The sequence below is a fragment of the Abramis brama genome (assembly GCF_963993115.1).
Source record: "Abramis brama genome assembly, chromosome: 20".
In the NCBI taxonomy this organism is placed as follows: Eukaryota; Metazoa; Chordata; class Actinopteri; order Cypriniformes; family Leuciscidae; genus Abramis; species Abramis brama.
Genome location: NC_139982.1, coordinates 23,968,562 through 23,996,050, shown reverse-complemented (window position 1 = coordinate 23,996,050; position 27,489 = coordinate 23,968,562). Strand labels below are relative to the sequence as shown.

At 37.2% G+C, this 27,489-nt stretch overlaps 1 protein-coding gene across 1 annotated transcript in view; it reads left to right on the top strand.

The window, feature by feature from the left end:
* The window catches only part of shank2b (SH3 and multiple ankyrin repeat domains 2b), a 99,204-nt gene that overhangs the window by 41,505 nt on the left and 30,210 nt on the right, over nt 1-27,489 (top strand). The window contains exons 12-16 of the mRNA XM_084094168.1: nt 7,253-7,410; nt 7,921-8,034; nt 15,769-15,850; nt 23,118-23,200; nt 24,465-24,589. Coding sequence (XP_083950294.1) covers nt 7,253-7,410; nt 7,921-8,034; nt 15,769-15,850; nt 23,118-23,200; nt 24,465-24,589 — 562 coding nt within the window. The remainder of the gene's footprint in view (nt 1-7,252; nt 7,411-7,920; nt 8,035-15,768; nt 15,851-23,117; nt 23,201-24,464; nt 24,590-27,489) is intronic.

Genomic DNA, 27,489 nt, shown 5'->3' with positions numbered 1-27,489 from the left:
TAAATAAATAAAAATGTAATTGCGACTTTTTGTTCCTTTGAGTTTATACCTCACAATTCAGACTTTTTTCCCTCAGAATTGTCTCGCAATTCTGTAGTTTACATCTCGCAATCCAGACTTTTTGCACACAAAAAAATTCCACCATTGAATACAAAATAAAAAAGGTAATTCTTACTTTACTTCACAACTACAATTAGACCTAGAACTTCTTTTACCTTATTACCATATTTTTTTATTCCCTTAAATCCCTTTTAATCCTTTAATTATTTAATTCATTTCAATAAAAAGACCAATCCCCCTTCCCAAAAAAAACTTAAGACATGGTTAGGTCCTTGCATGAGATGCACAATAGAGTGGTGCAGGTATGACATCAGAACCTGGAAGACTAATTCGGCGCTCGTTCCTTTGAGATTTTCCTATGGGGTTTTATAATGGTGTTTTTCCGATTTATGTGTAAAATAAAGCCTGTGGTAAACATAACTTGGCGATACTTTGACGTTTTGTTCTACAACATAAGTTAAACACAACAAATGAAAACACAAGTTATGTTCATTTTTGAAAGTAAGACAGCTTGGGATGTGAGTGTGTGCAGATTACGTTGTAGAATAAAACGCCAAAGTATCGTCAAATTATATTTACCACAGGCTTTATTTTACATATAAATTGAAAAAACCCATTATAAAACCCCGTAGGAAAATCTCAAAGGAACCAGCGGCGAATTAGACTTCTGGGCTCTGACGTCATACCTGCACCACTCTATTAGATGTGTATTTTTGTGTCTATCAGAGATGGAAAATTGAGTAGCGAAAAAACGTGCTTGACCTGTTCCAAACTTGTGTGACTTTCTTTCTTGTGTGAAACACATAAGATATTATTGGAGCCCATGCACTGACTTTAACTGAATGAACCAGGAAAAAAAGAGACATTTTCCAAAATACCATCTTTTGTTTTATGAATGAAAAATAAATTCTTAAAGGTTTGGAATTAGATGATGGTGATGCACAATTTTAATTTTGGGGTTAATTATTGCTTTAAATGTTTTAATACAGGTGTTAGATACAGTCTGCAACACATTATATTCTGGGTATGTAGCTTAGTTTATACAACAAGAAATATAATATTGAGTGAATATTTAAAGGGTTCTATGTGGGTTTTTTAAATGAACAGTCATTCCCTTGGCAACTTATTGAATAATGAATAAACTATTAATTTTTAAAGTGCATTGTATTTAAGAGAAAAGGATATTTCCTCTTATCTTTATATGTTATTTTAAAAGTTTGAAAAGGGTAATTCTAAGAAATAATACATATTGAAAAATATTTACTTGCACCAGTGAGTTTTTATAAAAGTAAAGGGATAGTTCACACAAAGCTATTGTATGGCTTCAGAACACTTGGTATGCATACACTATTTTATGTTACGTTTTCAAAGTAACATAAAGAGTCCTTTTTGAAGCTTGGAAGCTTCAGTTCCTATTTAATGTAATTGTAAGAAAAAGAGCAAGTGAGACATTCTTCAAAATTTCTCCTTGTTTGTTTCACAAAAGAAAAAGTCACACAGGTTTGGAACTACATGCGGGAATAAATTATGCCAATTGCAGCATATAGTAAACCATTACTGTACGTTTACTGTAACCTTGTGACGAAAGACTAGACTTTATCTGGCGCATCTGTGTGCAACGGTGAAACCCGTGAGATTTGCTTATGGCCTTGAAAAGAAAAAGTGACAAATATTTGGACATCTGTCTGTAAAATATCCCGATCAGCCAAGGTTTGGTTGCATTTGCAATGTGACATGCACCTGATCCAGGATGGGATTGGACAGGCGCCCAGGTTGTTGTTTTTTTTAGCTTTGTGACTTTGGGTGCATCAGCGCATAATACAAAGGTGCAATATGGAGACTTGGCAAACAGTTAGGCCACAGAGAGAGGCGAGAATCTGCTCGGAAAGATAGAGAGCATGTGTGTGTGTGGCCATGCATATATATATATTCCCTGTGAGTGAATGCTTGCGTGGGTGCTCGTTGTGTAGTGAAAGTTCAGCATGCATGTGTATTTGTGTGTGTGCGCTTGTGTGCGTCTGCTCGCATGCATGTGTGTCGGTGGGTGTGCGAATCTTGTCACTCAACAGGGGTTCTAGCGCGAGAGCAGGCTCGGTACAGTAAGTGGGCCAGGCCAATTACTCACTTCCACTGCAAAAAACTCTAATTAGATGTCATTTTAAAAAGGAAGAATTAACTCCTCTGGTATTTGACCCTGTTCTCCTCTCGTTTCTCACGCTGCAGCCTATATAGATCCGTTTGTTGTGCTAGACGTGTTTTACGATGGCATTTACGAATAAAAAACGCACAACAACCGAAAACAAAGACTAAACAGCTGGTCTTTCGGATCCAAAACCGGGGACTTGGATTCCAGTGCCAGTGTCAAACCCGTGGAAATATCATTGGCTCTCGTGCCTGCATGTGCAGCTCAAATGGAACGCCATCCCTTAGTTACAGCAGCAGTTGCTATGGCTATGTCCGTATGGTGTGTGTACATGTGTGAGCGTGTCACTTTCAGTCGGTGTCTATGTGTCTTCTATGTGGCTTCTACTCCATGGTGTATTAGATAATGTGGCTGCTCTTCAGAGGCTCAGAATGGAACCGAAGCAGATGTAGTCAGTTGTAGCATCATATTGCCATTTGTCAACCGCTATAAACAAGGGAAATACGAGACGCTCCTTCTCGTGCCAGTAAAGGTCATGTAGTAGATACAACATGCTGCTTGTTCAGAGTTATATACTGTATATATGTGTGTGTGAATATAATACATTTAAATATTTCAGTGATTATGTATGTATATACACACACATATACACACACACACACACATATGTATATATATATACATACAGTATATATATATTAGGGGTGTAACGGTTCTTGGTAAATCAAACCGTACCGTTCTCCACCCATGATTTGGCATGCACTTGCACTGCAGTTTCATCTTAAATCTGAGGATGCATCTATAATATAGTTTGTTGAAAGCAACAATGCGTAAAACAGACAGACAGTTTTCGGCTAATGTATGTTTCTGTTGATGGATATGCATTCTGGCTTCCCAATTACATCAGCGATGATCAAAAAAATGTAAACTCTTTGTAAACTTTGTTCAGTGCGAGTGCCGAATGCTGTAATATGTCATTTACACCGTCATCATCCGGGAGTTGATAGCACGCAAGCGCAGGTTTGCTATCTGTGTTTAAACTTAACTCATTTAAGCCTTGCCAATTTAAACATTCAAACGCAAGAGGATGCGAAAGAGAACTCGGGCACGCTGTAAGAATATTTGTGTGTGCACTCATCCGAATGCGTCTCATTCAGCACGCAAATATTGAGTTCTCTTTCAAGTCTTGCACTTGAACGGACAAATTCACACAAAATGTCAACATGCCCGTCTTTGGCAAGTATCCTAGCAAGGTTATGTCTTAAAGGGATACTCCACTTTTTTTGTAAATAGGCTCATTTTACAACTCCCCCAGAGTTAAACAGTTGAGTTTTACAGTTTTCGAATCCATTCAGCCGAAGTCCGGGTCTGGCGGTACCACTTTTAGCATAGCTTAGCATAGATCATTGAATCGGACAAGACCATTAGCATCTCTCTCAAAAAAATGACCAAAGAGTTTGTAGTGGAGTATCCCTTTAAGTGAATGTAAACAGTTGAGAAAAACAAGGCATGTGGTCAGTATCAGTCTACTGGATCGTGCATTTTCTCTTAAAGGGACAGCAGCCTAATATTCCTGCTGTCTGTGTTTTTAATGTTAATCAAAGATCAAAAGACAAGAAAATCACTCTCTGCTCTTGATTGAAATAGCTTTTGTAACTTTAATAATGATTAATCTTTATTTAATTTATACAGTGAAGATTATATGCAATGTTTTTTTTTTTTTATTTAATTACTTTTGATTCATTTTCTATACCTGAAAACTACTGTTAGATACCTGACAAGCACTGTTTATTTTATTTGCATCTTTGCTCCATTGTATTTATTTGTGCTGTTGCTTGTAGTTTGATTAGTTGTGTGTGTATATATATTTATAGATGTAATTTAGAATTTATTTTATGCATGGAAATGTGGATAGATATTTTTTTGGGGGGTAATATTTATATAAAATAACATATTTATATTCATTTAATATTTTTACATTAAAAGCATTATATAACTAATTTTATGAATGGATGGATAGCTAGATAGATATTATATATGAATACATTATTATTATATTATTATATGTATTATGTTTTCTACCAGCAGGGGCAATGATTGTTAATTGTATTAATTATTAAAATTGTTAATTGCATTAATTATTAAACAGGCTATTATGGATTAGCTACTGTGTGTATGACATAAATTGTTTGTTGTTTTTTTTGTCAAAAAAACATATTTTAGCTAAGCATAATGGATTTCACATTAGCAATTTTTACTCAAGAAGTTTTTGTAAAGTACCTTTTTTGCAAATAATTTCTTTGTCATTAAAAATAGAACAACTCATAAAGTCTTGGCGTAAGGTCTCGGACAAGTTGAATAACAGCATTGTTGAATATGCATCCTGTAGCTTGAACCCTATAGGCTGCAACATACTAATCAAATAAACAATACTCACAGCCAGACCCCGGTAAAAATTACCAGTGTTTAATGAACTCCTACAGAGTTAAATGAAGCCCGATTTAGCTTACACTAAGTTGAACTCTATAGCTGTCAATATAAACATGATTTCTCTGGCTATGTGCTAGCCAAGTGTTTGCCATAGCAGCTATTCTGCTACTGTGGTCATATTTTTGATTGCTGCGTCAAAATCATAAAGATGTTGAGACCTTATTTCCTTCAAGCTTGATTAAAAATAGACCTGTGGATGTGAATACGTGCAGCGCTTGAACCGATTTCTAACACTTACTGGCCTTGTTCCCTTCCTCCCTGTTTTGCATAAATACCTCAGCCCACATTAACTCTTTTTTGCTTTTTTTCTCCAAAAATAAGATGCGAAGCGCAGCTTATGTAATTGTCTTTGGATGAAGCTGGATAAGAAAGCTTCGCTGCTCGCTTGACAGCTAGTTGCATTGGCAGACCGGTTGGCTGCCATAGGCGGTGCTCTAAATGAGTAAGCCAGTCATTTATGGTTTGCAGAAATATGCTTGCTTTTCTTCAAGCTGGTGTAGATTCTGTACGTGAGGCCATTTGAAAGTTGATTATTAGATATCGGCAAGCAATATAAGCAAATTAGGATTTCTGTTGCAGAGTGTTTTGCACTTATATCATGTGGTGGCAAGGATGGATAGAGATAGTGCTGGTATTTTTGATGCTTAAAAGATAGTTGGGGTCATTTTTGTGATTTTCAGCGCTTGAATCTGATTGGCTGAACAGATTTGCTGCAGTTTGCAGCTGGGAGTTAATTTTGCGGTGCCATGCACCCTATTTAGTTTGCTCTTAAAATGTGGCACAGTGTGCTTTTTGCATCATATTTCATATGGTTATTTTCTCACAGGTGTTGCAGGTTGTGCTACCACTTTTTGGTACTCTTCATTTATCATTTCATTTTAAAATAATAAACCAGGTGTATCTGTTTAGGGCTGTTTAGCACATGAACACATTTTTGGGCTAAAAAAATAAAAATAAATAAAAAATCACATCTGTATCTTCTTCATCAAGCTTTGTTATGTAAGAAGGCTAATCTAGGTGTGTTGACTTTGGGCCTGACATTGAGAGGGTCTCAGTGGAGGCTTTAAAAAGCAGGAGGCACGTAGAGGGCATATGTAGGTGCTATGTCCCAATTTCATCTGCTCCTATAGGCTGAAGCCACCAGATGCCACGGGGACTTTGAGAGGTTGAGAGGTAGGGCATGTCATATGTGAACATGAAGTTGCCTGTATGACACCATATGATTTTTATACATACAGGATGGATAGCTATGTTTCATGATACCAGAATTCAGGTTTGTGAATAGACTATATTTATACTTGTGGCCAATTTTAACCCAGATTTGTTCAACACTGTCTTTTTACCCTATGTATGTTAAATTATTTTATTTTATTTATAAAAACAATTTGAAATTGATTTGCAATCGGCCATCCCCTGGCCTCATTGTGAAGCCAGGCCTGCATTTATAAGTTAAAGTGGAAAAGAACAATATGTGCATCCAAGATTATGCATGTCATCATCATCGAAAACTGGATGTTCTTGTGCAGTGAGTGTTACAATGTTATTTTTAGTTCCATCGCTCCCTCATTAACACCTTCATTAACAACATCGTCGGGACTGAGTCTTTAATGTCAGCACTTTTTTGGAGAACAAGGTTTTTTTGGGGGATGGGAGCCGTCTGCTCCTTCTGAGCGGATGGAGGCATCTCGGGACAGGGCTCAGCTGCTTTTAGAGGTAATGTTTCCTGTGAGCCGTCACTGGATAAGTTAATGATTAAGCTTGGCCCAGGGCAAGAATCAAAATCTCTGCTTGTTGGAAACATGTCTAGGAGAACCTCTTGGCTTTAATGTATATTTATGATGTCTATCCAGCAGAGGGAGCCCTTATACTTTTTATAGCTGTGTTCTAGCATCCTGCTTACCACAGACATTGCTAGACCCTGTTTAGGGGTCTTCATCCTCCACGTCTTCATCTCTTAAAATCAGAGATTAAACTGTCATGCCCTTAGAAATGTATTATCTCTCTTCATGTATGTTGTAGTAAAGCATCTGAGATTACTTATTATTGCCTTAACTTTAGAGCTAGATTTCTTTTTTTAAATGTTCATTTTAATATTTTTAAACAATGTTAAATATTTTCATGTTTATATATATATATATATTTATTTATTTTTATCTATATATTATTATATTTTATGTTTGTGTACTTTTCAATAAAATATATTATTAAAATTAAATATATATATATATATATATATATTTATTTATTTATCTATATATTATTATATTTTATATTTATGTACTTTTCAATAAAATATATTATTAAAATTAAATAATAATAATAAAAAAAAAATATATATATATATATATTGTTTATATCATTGTTATTATTATTATAAAAATGTTAAACAAAATTATATATTATTATATTATTTAACAATATAATAATAACAGTACAAATGCATTATTAGGATTATTACTATTATTTGTGTGTGTGTATATGTGTGCACATACATTTGTGTGTTTATATATAACATTATAATTTATAATAATATTCAGATAATGTTGCTTGTATTCCCAGTCCCCGTGCCAACAGGGATGCCTTTTCCGGCATGGACACCCCAGGGTCCAAACGCAAGCTGTACAGTGCTGTGCCAGGGAGACATTATGTGGTGGTCAAGACTTACCAACCACAGGCTGAGGGCGAAATAGCTTTGTACAAGAACGACAGGGTTAAAGGTAAAGTCTCTCTAAAATTGCATTTCAGTTTAACTTTACTCAATTAAACCATATGTTATTGATAGTAAATATGCAAATTTTTTTAAGAGTGTGTGCACCAAATGAAGGGGAAAAGCTGGTTTGTAACAGGGAGTGCAGTATCTCCTGCCATATGGAGAACAAGAATTCACAGATTCTGCCCTTCGGCACCAGGCGATGCCTGGCCGGAGCTAGCAACACTTCACAAACAGAAAGAGATGAACTAGAGAGATTTCAGTGGATAAAAGTAAAGACTTCACTGGATAAATTCATCATAGGCCTGATATATATAATTTGCATGTGTATTTACACATCAGTAGTGAAGTGGTTATAATGTCAGTCGGAGAATGAGCAAAATAATCTTGAACAGTAAAAGAGCTGCATGTATTACAGTCATTTTTCCTGGTGTCATATTTAGGACTGCTCAATATACGCAGTATGTAAATAGTGAGAAAAGTGTTTTATATATTTTTTTGCTGACTTTCTCTATAGTTCTCAGTATTGGAGAAGGAGGATTCTGGGAAGGCAGTGCCCGAGGGAATGTAGGCTGGTTCCCAGCAGAATGTGTGGAAGAGATCCCAAGCAAACCCAACGAGGACAGGCCATGTGAGTCTGTACACACAAATGCACACCGGCACACACATTCAACATGTTCTCATTCACTGACATTGCAACTTAAAGGAATAGTACACCCAAAACTGACACTTCTGTCATCATTTAAGGGCCGTTTACAAAACGCTGTTTTCAACTAAAAATGGCAAAAAATGCGCAAACATTTGAAAACGGGATTCAAAGTGCAAGTTTTTGAAAATTACATTGTTAACATCTCCATGTAAATTACAAAAACGGTGATGTAATGCGCATGTGTATTACACATTCGGTCTATAGGCTCATCGTTTTTCTTTACAAAGTGACATCGCCATCTACTGGCCTGGCATGAATGATTTGGCGGATCCGTGTGAACGGGGATCGTTTTGACAACGTTGTCGTCCGTACGCGAAAAATGCAAAGGAAAAACGTTTCCGTTTTTAGTACATTGGTGTTGTGTAAACATATTTTATGAAAAATAACTGTCATGTTTACACTGCCCCAACAGACACCGACAAACACTGATTAAACATGTTCAGTCGGGTGAAAACCAACCCCAACTAATAGTTTTTAGTTTTATTTAACAATAACAACACTTTTCCAAACCCATGCGACTTACTTTCTTTAGTGGAAAACAGAATCACACTGTTGAACAAACAGTTCACACTGCTCTGTTTCATACAACGAAAGTAGTCCATACCGCTTGTGCACTATATTCAAGATCTCCTAAAGCTGTACAATATTTTCGTATACAAAAGAAATGAGAGAACCAATGGTGGCATCAGTGACGTCAAACTTTGCATGAAGTGTTTTCGCACAGCATATATTTCAATACCTCAGAGCTGAAATTGAGGTTAATAATCTGTGATTGATTCAATTTTTGGTCTTTTCAGAAATTCTTATGGCTTCGATTTGGCGTCACATAAATCAATTGGACTACTTTATGATACTTTTACTGTCCTTTCCTCATTGTTGGAGCTTGATAGCCCCTGGTCACCATTTACTTTCATTGTATGAAAAGAAGCAGAATGAACATTCTGCTAAACTACTACTTTTGTGTTCTACTGAAGAAAGAAATTCATATGCATTTAGAACAACATGAAGGTGAGTAAATGATGATAGAATCTTCATTTTGGGTGAACTATAACAAATTAAGTGTAAGCTTCAGATTACATGATTGTTTGTTTCTTCACATTTTACACAGTGAGGGGGAAAACAACTTTTCCCCTTCCTCTTATTGTCTTTTTTCACTCTATTCTTCTCCAGTGCTCTGATAACCCACAGAATATGTGAGAAGCCTTGCGGCGATAGCAGGCTGTTAATTCAGTTAGTGTTCATTTGCAACTAGGCCACAAAGCGCACGCGTGTCCACCTCTCAGATCAAATGCTCGAGTTCATCCGTCAACCATAGCTGTGAATGAGCACCTGAGAAATTGTGCATTATATCCAAATTGGACAGTGCACAGAAATGCTATTAACAGCAATCATAGCACTACTCTAGTCCAAATGTTTGATAAATTTAGATGATTTTTTTTAGTTGTGAGTACAATCATTGGCTGTTGTGTAGCTGTGGTGTGCGCACTCAACATTCACTGTGCAAATTGGCAGAAGGGGCCAGGGGCAACATTCTGTTGAGAGTTGTTATTTTGGGCCAAATGAATGCCTTCCACATCAGTGCAGCTACTGTGCGTTTTTCAGCCCTGTATGTGTGTGTGGTGCAAGTGTCATAGAGGCGTTTAGATGTTTTCTTCATTGAAATCCATCCGAACCTTTACAGTGCACGCATAATTATTATGCAAGTCTGATCATATTTTTCTTCCTAGCGTATTTTACCAATTCCAAACCACATCAGTCTTAAAGTCCCCCTGTAGTCAATAATTGTATCACTTAAAACTCATCTTTGATCAGCAAAATTACATATTTAAACGTTTTTTCCTTCATGCCTTAAAATAGCTTGAATGTAACTCTACACCCTTGCCTCATTTAGTATACGTGATTATATGAATTTGCAAATTATCCCTGCCTCCACTCACTCACACCAGCTCAGAGATCCACTCATTGATGATCACATGTTGACCTGATTGGTTACAAGGTAGTTTGTGACGTCAGAAACGCCAGCGATTTCAAACTGTGTGTTTGAGACTGTCTTTGGTTCACTGCAGTTTTAAGGAGAAAATACTCAGCCATGGTGTTGACTTATGAATTTGTACATGGTTTGTCTTAAATCATATTTTTTTTTTTAAATACATAGACATATAAACAACATTAAAAACTTGATTTTCACCACAGGGGTCTTTAATAACCACTATTAATTTTGTATATAATCATTTATAAGTGATATATAATACTATACTATGTATAATATAATACTGCAATTCTATAGAAATTGCTAAATTGAGGCATGACCATTGGACAAGAAATGCTCAGGTTGAGAATAAAAGATATTAACTGCAAAAGTTTTCAATTATTAAAGTGAAGAATTCTGTGTTAAACCAAGAATTAAACCACAGTGTCACAAAGTCTCCAGTGCCACCATTTTCCAGAACTGTCTGCAACCTAGAGTCTCCAGAAGTACAAGGTGTCTGGTTCTCAGAGACTTTGCTAAGGTAAAATATCTTGAAACATGACCCCCTCTTAATAAGAATCACATTGATGTGGTTTGGAATTAGTAAAATGTGCTGGAAATATGATCAGAAGAATATTGACTTGCATAATAATTATGCATGCACTGTATAACAGTAACAGTAAAAGGCTTTGCATTGCATCGCACTTGAATCCTGTTGTTAATCTACAGTCACACTTTAGTCTAAAATCTCAATGATAATTCTCTGCTGTGGTCCAGATTGTTGGCTATGACCATGTACAGTAAGACAGCTATTGGCAACTACATGAAACAAATGGAGAGCTGTTCACGACAGCATGTGGTGAGCAGAATGGAGGTGTGGTGAACGACAGCTGTCATTGGCCAAGAGGCTTTGGCCCATGTGACTCGGGGAGAGAGTCTGGCTGACTCAGCTCTCAGACTGTAAGAACTAAGTTCACTCGTCATATGATGAAACACAACATTTGCCTTGAGGTTGTCCTGCTGTAAGTGCTTCTGTATCTGTATGGCTACAGTAACTGTTTTGGTGATCTGAATTGTAAAAAAATGTTTTCAGACAGGTTTCCTTGCTGCTGTTGTTTGGATAAACAAGTAGTCCCACCCTAAACTCATTCTATTGGTTGAGCCAGTGTTGCTATGCTTAGTTGGTCGGAATTCTCAAATAAACAGAGCAATTATACTTTTTAGGGGAATCTTGGCCTACTTATAGTTGTCTCTGGGTATGAGAAAGTATTTTAACATTGTAAAATGACACAAATCACCATTAAAACAAATGCAACGTATGTTTCAATAATTATTGCATAGTCGATGAGTAAATTGGGTCAATGACAATAAGAACGTCTAAAGTCTAGTTTTAAAATCTGTGTAAAAACTTTTTTTTTTGGTGCTTTTTACCATTTTCAAGAATGCTTTCAATTTAATGCCTCTAATAATGTCATGTGGTGTAACCATCAAGTAAAATTCCATATGATGATTATTTAATAATTATGTAATTATTAAAAGGTTAACGTTTTAAAATATATTTTCCAAGGTAAAATGCAATTCATTAATAATTCATTCTTAAATATTATGTTTTTGTGAGGTTGTAACATGACATTGTAGAACCTAAACTAACCTTCCCAACTTATCTTATATTTTAATAAACTTATTGACCTTTACAGACAGTCATAAGGGTCTGCAAGGGTTCCTCGCTATGATATCATTTACTGTTTTTTTGTTATTTTTTGCCCATTGTTTCTGCATATTGGTTGCATCACATGACTTTGTTGGTCATACATTAAAAACATGCTCATCATTAAAAGAAAACATTTTCATCTTAGAGGAGGTGTGTTTAAGCAATTGTATGTGTGAATTGCAATTTATATATATATTTGATTCAAATAAGAGATGAAAAAATGCATGTCACACTATTGACCCAAATACATTTTTCTGTGGCGAAACTGGGTCTTTTGCCTGTATAATTTTATTCCTCATGCTACGGCCAATAATTGAGTCACATTTGATCAATTCGCATACATTTTAGCAGTAATCTGAAGTGAAAATGCTTGCTATCTTTAGTATGAGTGTTATCTGAGGCGTTTTGAACCTCATCCATGTTTTAAAAGGAGCAGGATGGCAGTGCGAAAAGGTAAGAAATGCTCCGTTGTGATGGGAGCCGTTTAGTAGCCTTGAAATGCATGGCTACTACAATGCATTCTACAGTATGAGTGAAGAGCTCACAGAGAGTTGCAAGGACAGCTGATTTCTTACATCGATTTACAGAATAGTCATTCAGTTCCCATGGCGATGCTCTCTGCTTTATTTTATTCACATCTTTTAAAGAATGTTGCCCAAAACGCTCTTATTTTTAGGCAAAATCCAACATTTAGCTAAAATGCATCACATACCCATCCATACGCTGCTGGATAGCCTTGAAAGTTGACGATCTAGTGCAGCGTTCAAAATCGGACATGGTTAAATCCAGCATCGGCTGGTTAGCAACCGCACAAGTATTCTGCTGAAGTCTCTTGAACCTTTCCGAGCAACACTCATGCACATTCCTGATTGATATATTTCCATGGAAACATGCTCTACACTGTACAAACCCTGTTGCTAAGGAGTGGGCCTTGGTAAGATTTTTTTTCTCTTTTTGTGGCATCTTTTTTTTTCCCTCTCTCATACACTCTCTCTCTCTCACGGCACTGAGAACAGAGCTTACATACCATCTTTTCCAATGCCACTGTTCTCTTCTCCATGTGTGTGGTGCTGATGGTCAGCTCTCACCCGAGCACTCGAGGAGACGCGAGAGTTTTTGGAGATGGGAAGTTAGGCATCAGGGCCTGTGGGATCGAGAAAAGTGGTATTCCCCCCTCAGGCAAGGAGAATTGAGTGTTTCTCGGATTGACTCGGGGGTTGAACTAAAGGGGACCAATGGACGAAACTAGCAGATCCAGGAAGAAGGTTCATTTTGGAGGTATGTTGATTTGAAGATGTGGCAAACTCAGGAGGTTTGTGATGAATTACGGATTTGCGCGACTAATAATTGTATGTTTTGCTCTGCGCTGATGTTTGCATTGTGGACAGTTGTGTAGGAATGATAAGTCGTAGTCTGTTTCAGTTGCAGTTGTTTGTGGTTTTTGCAGCACAAATGAGTTTGTTCTGAAACACTTTTTGTTTTTAGTCTTTTCAGTTGCGTTTAAAGGTAATTGTGCATGCCGATGACTTGTAGTGACTCTTTGTGTGCGTTTCAGAGGCACTGAACAGTTATTGTTGCAAACAAATTGTAGTAAAATGACTATCCAAAAGGTAATTTAATGATCTAATTCAGTTCTCAAACATATTTTAGCTTTGTCAAAGACAACAAATCAGGTAAACTAGTTTTATTCATCGGACTCTGAGTGAGAGACTGTGGTCAAGTTGTAGTTTTAAAACTTTAGAGTGACTGGCAGAATATTATAGTTATTACTTTTTTCCAGTGGTGTGCTCTGACGCTGCTGTGAAAGTTTTGCATCCTTCAAGTGTTACTTGCTTACTATCTTTATGAATTTGATCCAGTAAGCCACACAGCAAGTTATCCCTGGTGATTTGAAATCCGGTGTTGTAGCAGCTGTCATCGCTGCTCGCCCTCACGTCAAATAGACTTTTTTTCCTCACTCTGTCCACAGAGGAACAACACTCATGTCAAGTACGTGTGGCTCTGTGTGTACATGCCAGAACTCTTTTTGTTGGAAAGACGACACAGCTGCTAAAGGAGAAACTGACAGGGTGTTCCATTAAGATGTGAGAAAGAGAACGAAAATGATGGCACTTAACACGGTGGCCATTTTATTCATCCTATTAATTATAATGTCAGTATCTCTTTGCTATTAAATTCCTCTGCTCAGTTACAGTATATGCATGTAAAATCAGGTATTGCTCAACTGCATAATGCACAACCTGACAAAACACATCTATAAATGGTAATGTCAAGGCTCAGAGTGTGATGATTCACTTGCACACTCAAACGATTCAGTTTTGGTTTATTAAATTCACGGGATGCATCATAGCATGTCCAGTCTGACCTCAATATTGTTTGATTCGTTTTTATATAAATGTCAAAAATGAAAGAGTGCCAAAAGCTTACTTTTCAGAAATTGCCATGATTCTTATTTTAAAGCCGTATTTTAATGCTGTGATTGTTTTTTCTTTGGTAATGAACATATGAATTTTAACCTCTCTAGATGGACACATTTTGATCAAATGTTTTGATTCACCAAAATATTCATAAAACCGCATTTTTATATATTTGAAACCACTGACATATGGGGATGACATCTTACATTAGCAGTCACAGGATAGAGCGGATGTCTCTGAAGAATTGCGCTGAATCTAAACCTCCTTTTGTTTGAACATCAAAACGTTTCAGCTCAACAAAGAATTGAGCGTCTGTAACTTTAACAGCTAACCAGTGAGTAGGTTGGAAGGGGAAAGTGTTGAATCCCACGCAGCCTCCTGACTACTGATATCATCGTGTATCAACAGAACCGCAGAGGACAATACAAATGGTGCAGTTTTCTGAAGCTGCAGCCTGCAGAACAAACTCCTTGAGAATCTCATTAATTGATGAATATGTGTATACGTTTGCTCAGGATCTTTACTATCATCAGTTGTGCCCCCTTTACTTCCTCCCTAGAGACAATCTTTATAAGTGCAGTTTTGGGGCCGTGCTTAACGTCAAAGTGATTTGATTGAATTTGGATATTAATCGACTTTTTGTGTTTGATCCATTTGTACGAGTCCTCTGTGGACAGTTGTTTTAATGTCGTACAAACATGATGCCATAATGCCGCGTAGACATTTAATCTCTGCGACATAAAAAAAATGATCTTCATTTGCTTTATTGGCTCTCATCCTGGTTCCTTTCATAAAACGCAGTCAATATTTGGCCTTCCTGAGCTCTCTCGGAGGACTAGTCTAGTTTGGCTCCATTATGGGCCAAATGGTCCCTGTCTTCCAAAGGGCTTTTTATTGGTTGCAATTAAATTTGTAATGCGGTATAGTTAGTTTAGTACAGATTTTGAATTCACTGTTATAATTTGTGGATTCATTGTGAGCTCATGGCGTGTGATCAAGAAATTAGATTTTTTTTTTTGCGTCATGCTGGTTTGATTTTCAGTGACAATCTGTATGTCAAGGTGAAATGGTAAGCACCTTTTGTCATTTATTTCATTATTTTCTAGAGCACAGTTGGTATCGTCGCGTTGGCTAAACGACTAAATGTTTAAAAAATGGCACCTGGGTCTGTGTGACATATGGCACACAGTAAGGCCAATATGTGACTAGACAGCTTTTTCAGTGCAATTATGTAACCGAACCTTTACACTGAACATTCTCACGTTATCACATCTGCTGTACTTCTCAAAAATGCTGGTGCTTATTTTTATTCTTTTTGCACATTTTATATTCAGTGTGAAAGTAGTGATAATGATGCTGTGAAGTGTTCAAAGTTCGGTGGGTTAGTGCTTAAACACAGTCACACTAGAATTTTGTTGGAAACTTTTTTATGTGTGAAAAGTGAAAAAAGGAATTTTATGGCTCTTTCTCAGTGGCACAGATTCTGACCACTATGCAACATTAAAATATTACATAATTGGAGTTATCTAAAGTAAATCTCTGTGAATATGTCTTCACAGATGCCCGGGCGGACCGTTCAGAGAGAAGGAAGCTCTTCCGACACTACACTGTGGGATCTTATGACAGTTTTGATGCATCAAGGTATGATCAAACATTTTTCTAATCCATCTGACCATTGTTTAAAGTGTGTCGGGTTCAATATATGACGGTAGTTTTAAATGAGTTCTCTATTGAATTCGTATTTACAGTTCAGACAAGAATACTGATCGATCTTTTTTTTATTACTCTAACCAATTTTCTGCATATAGAATATTGCAGCGTCAGTATTAGTATGTTTTGCCTCGACAAGGTCAGCTAAGCTGGTGACCGGGGCCTTGAGAGACAAGAAACTGGCTAGAATAAACATTCCAATGTTGTCGTCGTCATCAGGCCCACACGGAATTTGCACTGGCGGAATTCTATAGGAATGTCACTCACAACGTTATACAGATTGTGCTAAACAGATGTTTGTTAATTAAATAAATAGTTCACCCAAAAATGAAAATGATCCCATAATTTAATCACACTCAAGCCATCCTAGGAGTATATGACTTTCTTCTTTCAGCCGAACACAATCAGAGTTATATTTATTAATATCCTGGCTCTTCCCAGCTTCGTAATGGCATTGAATAGTTTTTTAAGCTCCAAAAAGTGCATCCCTCCATCATAAAAGTAATCCATACGAAGTGAAACGATGGGTTTTTATAAGAAAAATATCCATATTTAAACTTTAATTAAACTATAATCACTGGCTTTCGGAAACAGCCGTACGTGCGTTCACAAGAAAGTTAAGTGGTTTTTCGTGAGAGGTGTCTATTCTCACCTAATCTTACGCTACGCCTACATCATATGTCGGTTCAAAGGTCACACTTCCACCGGAACTCGACTCTCTCATGAATGCGTGTACAGCCGTTGCCGGAGGCCAGTGATTGTAAGGGATAATGTAGAGCGAGGAGGTTGTTGTAGCGAATATAACCCCGACAGGCTGATCAGGACTGAATCAGCCTGAAGGGGTTGTATTCGCTATAACAACCGCCTCGCTCTACATTATCCCGCTTATTACATGGCTACCTACCAAATAAATCAATAATTTGACACAAAATATTGATTTAAAAACGATTGTATTGCTTCCGCTAAAGAAAATAGTCCGTTCCGCGTCCATAGCAACGCTCTGTTTTTCATGGCAACGGTGTGTTATACTTCGCAGCGGTCTGTTATCAAGAAATAACAGACCGCATTCTACATTAGAATTCCACCAAGCCATGTAATAAAGTTTAGTAAAGTTTTAAATATGGATATTTTTCTTGTAAAAACCCATCGCTTTGCTTCAGAAGGCATTTATTAATCCAGTGGATGTAAAAAAAATCCAAAGTCATATGGATTTTTTTTACGATGGAGGGATGCACTTTTTTGGGCTTCAAAAACTTAAAACAAAAGCTGGAAAGAGCCAGGATATTATTTAATATATATCCGGCTGAAAGAGGAAAGTCATATACACCTAGAATGGCTTGAGGGTGAGTAAATTATGGAATAATTTTCATTTTTGGGTGAACTAACGTTATTCCTTTAAGCAGATTGATAATACTTACCACTAACAGATTTTGCAGATTTTCCACCAGAATCACAGAAAATGTGAGGAAAAATCTGCAGGTTCCATCTGGGCCTGGTGATGGCCTAATTTTAATAGTTTGACGATAGATTTACCTAAGCTTTTAAAAATTGGCCAGTCTGTTTTCAAAATACCAAACTGCATTTATAAAAAAAAAATATATATATATATATATGCATTTTATTTACTCCAAAACAGATAATTTTCTGGATTATTAATCTACAAAGTATGATCAAAGAATAATAATAAAAAAAGATCATTATAATTATTCATGGCCAGAGATTGCCTATATAATTAATAATTGTTCTTGTCAGAGTATCAAAGGGCAGCACAAGTCATCCATTTACCTGCCCATCCATTACGCAAAAAACATAATTTCCCAAAAATTCGCCACCTTACTATCATTTAACACAAAGCGGCGCACAAGCACATTGTTATTCACTGGGGAAAAATGGTTTGAAGAGTGTGAAAACTCTTTTAAATGGCCGGTTATGTAAGCAGCGCCTGAGCTTGGGGTCATCACTGCGTGATGCAGACACTCTGATGGCATTCAAAAAAAATCAGCCTTTTGACATTATGATGTCAAAATATGTGGCTGTGAATCTGCACATTTTGAAATAAACTGGCTGTCTTTGACAATGCGATTTTAGCTACAAATCATTGGTTTACTGTGGAGTCTAGTAAGGCAATAAAATTATGATTTCAAATCACATTTTTATTTTGAACGAAAACATTATTTTAAGCAATTGAACTCTAATAACCCTGCTATTTAAGTGTAATATTATTTCTTCATTTTTTTTTATTTTGCTGTACTATGAACTTTACACATTTGGCACAGGGTGTTAAAAGACAAAAAAAGAGACAGATCCTCTCGCATCCGGCTACCATACTCCTACCCAGCTGACACACCCCTCGCTCGGAGCCGGTTGTCATGGAGACAGAGAATCCATGGCAATGCAGTGCAGGCTACTTCCTGCTGCAGGGAGCTTGAGTGACAGGCGTACAGAAGGACGTAGGTGCTTTTAGGTGAACTTGACACAGATACACGTATGATACCTGTTAAATGTGTCAGTCTCTTCCAGACACACTGATTTTATTCTCCAGATATTATACATTTGCAATGGATTCCGGTGTAAACTTTTCAGCAGGATAAGACTGAATGGATTTGAGATTTAAATAGCTAATCCACATTGGCGTATAAATATTGGTCCGTGATGGACAGCGGTCTGAATGTGTTGTGTAGGAGTCAACAAAAGGTGTTTGGAATGAAATCACCTCACAGGTGTAAATACAATTATGAGCAAATAATATTTCCAAGCTATTGAGCCTCTTCTAACAGGCCGGGATATAAATGACCTTGTTGCTCTGTGACATCGCCACAGTGTCCCCTTCAAAGCAGATTATGTTTCCATGACAACCATGCATCATTCCTCAGGAGTCAGCACTCTACCTTTTGAGCTCGGAGCACTTTCAATATTTCAGTGAGACTTATAGTTTTAAGACTGTGAGGCAAGTCGGTCAATCTCTGCGATCAAAGCTTAAGCCCATTTTGTTAATATGCCAGCTAAAGTTTTTATGGGATTATAAACACTTCAAGACCTTTTGGGGTGCATTAATCAAACTAGAGCTGCTGACCGTTAGTGATTATTTTAGGGTCCAATTCATTCTAAGGACACAGTCAAGATGCAAGGTTCAGTCAAATGAAATGGCGCAGACCACGATCCCATTTCCTGATATGAATAAAGTTCATGTACCAGATGGAAATGAGACTCCAGCTCTTTGTGAGAGATGTCTGTGACGTTGCAGTTTGAGCGATTCTGTACCTATTCAGGGTTGGTTTCCAGGACTGGATTTAATACACCATCTAAAAGATGGCAAGCCCTCTTGTCCTTCAGGGAGAAGAGAGAACATTTGCTTTTCATTGCTGTCATATTCAAACTGCTTATCTATCTCTAGATATCTCTGGTGCCTTCTAACACCTTCAGTAATTGATCTGCTGGTGCAAGGCAGGAGGAAACACTTAGTGTCACAGATGTTGTGCTGTCATTCAGGACAACCACCATCATAGTATGCCTACTACAAATATCTCCAATAACAGACAAATACATACATTTTCAGTCAAAAAATTGAATTAATAAATCATTCAGCATTCGAAAGATTTTTGAAAGGATTTCTTTGACCAGAATGTTAGATTCTGCGGCTTTGTGTTAAAGGAATAGTTCATCTAAATGCATGAATCAGAATGAATGAATGTTTAATTTTTATACATGTCGTTAGGACCAAATTTTAGATTGCATTTATACGCCTCTAAAGTCTATGAAAAGTCATTAAAAAGTCTGTGTAAACACTTTTGGTTACACTTTATTTTAAGTTGACATAGTTACATTGTACTCACTCAAATAAGTACTGAGTGATATGAATTAACTACATGTATTATTTACTGTAGAGTTAGGTTTTGGTTTAGTTTCTAATGTGTTACTACGTCACCTTAAAATAAAGTGTTACCACACTTTTTGAAACCATTGCATTTTTAATGACTGATTATTTTTTAAATCTGTTATGTTGACAACTGGCATTATCTTCATTTGGTGACAGACTGCTGAGGGCATTCAATGCGATTAGATTCTGATTTCTAATTATTTATTATTTAAAAAGTGTTAAAGGCAGGGTAGGTAGGACTATATAAAAATAAAAGATCCAAATTTGTTAAAACTTTCTATATATATCAATACATAATTAAAATGTAAGTACTCTGAAAAAAAGAGTATAAAAATCAAGTGACTCTAGACCGTTTAATCTGTATTAAACACAGCTCATTATTTCGATTCGGGACGAATCAAAGGATTGGCTTAGGCGACTGTCACTCTCTCTCGCAACCATGGCAACCACCCTTTTGCCACGGGATCTGCCCTCTTGCGCGCGCACGTTTGATTTGAGGAATTCGAGAGGCACGGAACCTAGGAATAGCAAAACAATGGCAGAGAAAGAGCAATCAAAATTCACATTACCGGCATGCAGTTAGTGAAGGCAAACAAGGCAAAAAAAGAAGACAGTACAAGAAAAGGTAATGAACAAAAAGTCTTTGGATAAACAAAGAAATAAAACGCGTGTCAATATCATCGTGGCTTTCCAGCGACCACCCCGTCCTCAGCCTCTACTTCCTCGGACCCTAGTTGCACGCCACGGCGTCTTGCACGACCTCCTCTGCTTCGCCCTAAAATTATTTTTATTTTACAAAAGGACATTTTACAAACCTACATTTTGCGCATGTGCTCCTGCATGCACTTTTCCAGTCACAACACAGCAATCAAAGGAGGACGCGCTGAAAACTGTAATGCTGTTCTCTTTCTTCATAACTCGTACTGAGAAGGTTTGAGTTGCAAAGGAATTTGTGACTGTTTCAGCTGTTCAACCACATCAAAGTTTCGTAATTAGTAAGTCCGTGCTTTTTCTCTTTTTGTTCTTATGTGCTGAAGGGCCGCTGTGCCTTGGTGAAACGGTGTTTGTACGTACGTGAAGAGCTCTTTTCCAAAACGCCATAAACCTAAAAAGCTGCCTCAAAGAACCAGCAAAAGTAATGATTATGAATGTGTAAAATATTGCAATAAGACATTTTAATTGTTTATTAATTTCTGTGTCGGCTGCAAAGATGAAGTTGACGATATTTGACTCGCGATCTTCGCAGTAGGCTAGTGAACGCATGCACCGGAGAAATGCACATTTAGGCTACATAGTTTTATTTTGTTTTGGATGGTTTTGTTTAGAACCAGCTTTCTGTAAATATATTCCACATTTTTTAGGCCTGTGAGGCGAGGCTACGGTTCGGTTCACGATGATATAATCTCCAGTTCAAGCACCTTATGTTGTGATTGATAGCCTATATTTACTTTATGTATTTAATCCAGGAATGAAAATATTAATGAATTAATGAAAAAAAAAAATATTAAAATTAAGATACAATTAATACAAAACGAAATTCGTTTTAAAGAAAGGCTTTGTGCTTTCTGTTTTGAGGTCTCTGTGAAAGTTTGAAAGTCTAAGTGCCGCTTTTTAGAGCGCTCGCGTCCATAATGGAGAACTGTCAAGTAATATTGTTTTTTCCTCATAAATGCAAACACGAAAAATAAAAGACAAAAACTTTTTTAAAAAGACAAACCATAAATTTAGAAGGAAAAAAAAAAGATGGATTTATAGCGTTTTGGGGGAAAAATGAATGGATTTATACCGTTTTGAAAATGTTATTTTTTTTTTACTTTGAATTGATCATCAACAATATTGTTGTTTGATTTAATAATCACTGTTGCAAGAAGTGCCTAGTTAAGTTTTTTTTTTTTTTTTTTGTAAGTGGAAAAAGTAGGGGCTGCCACAGATTCTGTTTAGTTAGCTCCTTTATTGTTTTTTTCTATAGCCTACAATAATAGGTCAAATGCAGCAAGTCAAAAGACCAACTGGACCTTCTTTGCCAGTTTGCTCACATTTCTTTGAAGGATGGCAAAAATATCGCCTGAATATCGATATCTAGATATTGGAAAAAAATATCGAGATATTCATTTTTGTCAATATCTCCCACCCCTACATGCAGAACACCATATATGTTATGAATCTTACACGAAATTCATCTTCATCACAATATAACTGATGGTAATGTAAAAAAGTGTATCAATGCAACCTGTTTTTAGCTTATATAACTAGCTCGTTAGCGAATCAAAAAATATATATATTTTAAATTTACCAATATCAATATGCTAGCTTGATAGTGAGTACTAAAATACATCTTATTTGTTTATATTCATAAGCAATTAGCGTTAGATTTTTTTATTACATGTGATTCTGACATGATGTCACTACATGCACTGTGCTCCTTCCTCTCTGCTTCTCTCAGGTAAATAATGCGTCTTCAGCTCAGCGGTTGGAGTCGCGCGTTCATGTGTTTTGGGGGCGTGGCTTTGGAAGGAGCCCAGAAGGGAGGGGGTGGAGTGAATGGAAATAATGAACTGTCTTTAAAACAGTCCTGAGAGGTCTACAGACACTCGATTTTTATACTTTCTTTTTCAGAGTACTTACATTTTAATTATGTATTGATATGTACATAAAGTTTAAACAAATTTGAAAAAGAAGTTTTTTAGACCATTCCTACCTACCCTGCCTTTAAAAGAATGATTAATGTAAGCGTTTTAAACACCAGAAATCAGGATAGTTAAATTCTTCACAATTCCAATCTACAATGGACACATGCAATTATTTTTAGTCGCGCGTTCAGTTAAGGCCAGTGCGCGCGCACACATGCATACATTCTTCGTCACTCTTTCGCGCGCTCTCTCTTTCTCTGTGTCACTGTAAACCGTCTCTCTATCCCCCCCGCCCCCCTCTCTCTCCCTCTCTCTCCCTCTCTCTCTCTCTCTCCCTCTCTCTCTCTCTCTCATACCCATTTCTCCAAGATTACCGCTCATGTTTTCCTCTGGTGATTTTCATCCTTCATCTGGCGGTTATGTCTCTATCTTACGACACGCTATCTCGCCGGCGACCGGGCCCTGCCTTTCTTAACCGGTGTCACAGCTCCTTCTTCGACAGATAAAGCCGGCGGTGAGCTTTTTTCAACGGTTACAACTCTCGTCACATCGCTCTCTTCGTCGCAAAAATGATTAATTCCGCTCAGCCGACGCCTGTCAGGATGAAGCATCACTCCGCGCGCGCGGCGGTTGCGATGATGAGGATGATAGGCTGTAATAACGGTCGTTATGCGCGGAATTTTCTCCACAGCGACTGCGTTATCAACGAAAAGACGGTCGTGCTGCAGAAGAAGGATAACGAGGGATTCGGGTTCGTTTTGAGAGGGGCGAAAGGTAGGAAAAAAGACGGACCCCTCGTCGTCTCCGCCGCCTCATCATAACTGTGTATCACTTCATGCTTTATACCCTCGAGAATCAAACGGTGTTGGTCCTTCATTTCACACTATTTCTTATCCCTCGCTCGTGTTGTCTTTTTTGTACCCCCTCACTTAACGTCATTTCTGTTGATTTCAAAGCGCGTCATCGCGCGCGCACACTTGATTTGATGTGTCTGCGTGGCTTGAGCTGCATGAATTGCATCCATGTCAAGAACTTCTGAATTAATGCATCTCTTGGTGTCAGCGTGTCCATCACTTAACTGCGATGAATTTAAGTGGGCTTGTCAAATCTGTGAAGTGTAAACACAGACCCCCCACCCACTCCCTGCTCCATGTGCTTGGCTTGTGTTGGACTGCATTAGGACTCTCCTGGCACTTTGTCTCCAGGGCTAACTGACACTCCAGCTGTTTCCTACTGTGGTGAAAGTATTTAATTCACTTGCAAATCCTTCATAAAAATGTATGTAACTCTGACAAACCTTTATCCATCCGGTGCACTTACTACTTGTGCAATAATTCATTTACACTAAAAGTGCCCCACCCCCCCACCCCATCCACACCTGCAATGCTTTTAGTTTCTACACATCTAGTGCACTACAGATCCCTTGAAGTTGCGAGTGGTGCACTGTGGCTTTTTTTCTGCATCAGCTCATGCGATGCCCCTCGTTCTGTCAGGCTCCAGACCAGTGCTTCTCCCCACACTGTCAGCGGTGACATCCATGCATGCATTTTCTCTGGTTATATAAACGTCCCAACTCCTGCATTCATTTTTGATTTGGTTGGATGGATGCATTGCAGCTTGCATCATCTATCATCAGACCAGATGCTCTTGTTTAGCCACACTCTCATTATCCATTGGGCTATCAGACACTCATTTTCATAGGAATTTAACTTTTCACATCATTCTATGTAAAAAATGTTATTTTCGGCTATTCATGGACTATTAAATCATTATATGTATGTATGTGTGTAAATGTATATATGTATGTATGTGTGTAAATGTATATATATATATATATATATATGATGAAACATCTAAAATAAATAAATTAAATCCTAGTCCTAACTTTATATATTTATTAGATGTTTTATCTTTATTTAAATGTATTGTAGTCCACTATAAGGTTTAATCTGGGTCCAGTAAACTAGCACAATGTCTTTTGATCTTCACAATGTCTTTCCTTTGGTTCTGTCTCATCTGGCTTGGCCTGGACTTTTAGCGGATACCCCCATCGAGGAGTTTACTCCAACTCCGGCGTTCCCTGCTTTGCAGTATCTGGAGTCTGTGGATGAGGGAGGGGTGGCATGGAAAGCTGGCCTGAGGACTGGCGACTTCCTCATTGAGGTAAGAAAACGATTGGGTTTCCATAAGCTTACAGTTGTTGTTTGTTTTTTTGGAATGATGCGAAAGCCATTGCTTGCTGAAGGGACGGAAAGGTCCCTGATCAGCTGGAAAGAGTGATGTCCAACCCATGCAGGGGACTTCATCTTGAGCTTGCTGCTGAATCATTCACACGTTAGTGCAAACAGGAGAATGTTTATGCACAGTCTGAGCTTGTGAATATGAGGAAAGGTCATGGTTACATCTTTAATGAGACAGAGGAGCTTAGAGACGCAGGAGATGAGCACTCCTGGAAAAAGCTGTGAACGCATAGAGGTCTGTCCTGTGCAGAAACTCAGTTTCCTGATGTCTCCGGAGCTCTTTGGTCTGGGTTGCATTTAAAAGACTAACCTTTGCATAGGCAATCTTGCTTATCTTTTTTTAATTCCCATTTTAATGAATGAGGCTGTAACCTTGACACTGAATTCATTCGAAAGTTGAAAATGTCAGGCCTGTAATCACCCATCATTACTCTTTTTAGAAGTTGGGCTTTGAATTTGATAGTTGTCTGAGAGTGATCTTGCATTTATTGGATGTTGTGAATTTTTAATGCCTCTGAGGTACTCTGGATTTGTAACCTGCCAAGTCAAAAAAGCAGCTAAGAAGTATCAGGGCTCAAATGGACCATTTCCTTTCTTAACCACCCTGTGGTTATTACTAGATTACATTTTGTTTTGGCTAGTGAAGTGATATTATCTTATTGGTATGGCTCTATAAACTACATATTTTAAAAACCGACTTGTCGTTGGTGGTCATTAGGGGTGGGAATCTCTAGGCACCTCACGATTCGATTCGATTCCGATGGTAACGATTATCGATTATTAACGATTTTTTTTTATTTTTTACTTGGTACTTTTAAAGCATTAAAGTATTTATGATGACCCATAACGAACTTACTTCCAATACTTCCTATATTAATTTTATTAATAAAACAAATGGAAGTGATTTGGCAAGTCAACTGTAAGGTTACATTTGCCAGCATATGTCCCAACATTGCAAAGAACCAACAGGAAAATAAATGTGTGCCTGTACTAGCAGCATACTTGTAGTAAATGAATACAAACTTCAGCATATTCTGAATCTATAGCATTTAATAATAGACTTCTAACCAACATCCTCTTGTTATTTCCAATGAGCAATATAATCCTTCAGACAAAAAACATTTTGCTGTAGCAAAATCACAAACGGTTTTCATTCAAAAATATAGAATTATGTACCAGCAGCTCTCATATAATGCTTGTGGACTTATGCATATTCTGAATAATTAGTAACATACAAAGCCGCTCTTATACACAACTAAATAATAAAGAGTTAAGACTTGAAATGTTTGCTGTATAGATACCACAATCAAAAACAGCTTATACAAAAAAAGTGAATGAACATCTGCAGAGAGCACAGTCAAAATGTAACTTTTTGCGACTGGCATTGCATAGGCTATATTGCAGGGCAGTATAACGTACGTATAACAGATCGGTTTACAGTATATTGATTTGAAAACTAAACAATACAGAAAGTAGCTCTCATACAAAAAAATACTAAATAGGTAACAATGAAATTGCCAATTTTCCATACGTTAGCTTTTAACGAAGAGGGTGCCGTTCGAATTTGGCGCTCAGACATCATGCGTCTGTTATGTGCACGCCACCGACTGCACGCGCACTGCACGTCCGCTTTAGAGTTCCGCCTTTTGCGTTCCGTCAATATTACGTTATTAGAAAAAAAAAAAAAATTTTTTTTTTTAGAAAATCGATTTTGACATTTGTGAATCGATTCAGAATCGTCCACACGTCCGCATCGCGATGCATCTAAGAATCGATTTTTTTCCCCCACCCATAGTGGTCATAAGCAAGCGCTATACCTTAATCAGGTTGGGTTTATTCTCAGAACATGCTCTTGTGATCAGAAATACCTTGATGAAATGCAGTAAAATGTCTTGAGGTGTATGCAATCCTTCAAGAGACATTGCACAAATACTTAATAATTTTCTTTATGTGATGTTGAAGGCGGTGAATTTGTTGCAAAAGTGCTGCTTTGATGGTTTAAAAAAAGTTTTTTATGCTCGACAAGGCAAAATACAATTAAAACAGTAATATTGTGAAATATTATTAGTTTCAATTATTTTTTCTATTTAAATATATTTTACATTTTTATTTATTCCTGTGATGGCAAAGATGCATTTTCTGCAGCCATTAAGGCCTTTTCACACCAAGGACGGTGGCTATAACAATAAAGATATAGTTCTAAAAATAAAAGAATAACAGAATAGCGTGAAAGGAATATAAAAGAATTGGAGAGTCCAGTGCACAATTATAATCATAACGGCACAGAGAAATAATATCGTAGGAATTAAGTGATTTTTAAATCGTTCAAGCGCAATACACAGCGGAAGAGGACTCATTTTGGTATGTGTGTGCACTGTCTGAGAGGATTTTTCTGAGCGATGTGAGAGACGCGTGACATGAAGCTGCTACTCATACAGTGTGTGAGTTTTGAGCATTAATTCTGAGTTGTTTTTGCCACCTAATTGGGCTTAAACGGTCAAATACACACTCGTATGTGTCAAAATGCCTGCCTTTGCGAGTATCCTTGTAAACACATTTGTTTGTCTTAAGTGTAAACAGATGAGAAAAAAGCACATGTGTATCAGTAGGCTATCAGTGCATTCAGTCTTAAAGTGACAGTAGCCTAATAAACCTGCTGCTGTCTGTGTCATTTAATTTTAATCAGTCAATCTCATTGCTCTTGACCGAATCGGATTTGTAACTTTAATAAATTGAAATGTATATTTAATTTACACATTGAAGACTATGTAGTATTTTTTGTACATTTGATTACTCTATACAATTTATGTAGTATTTCTATTT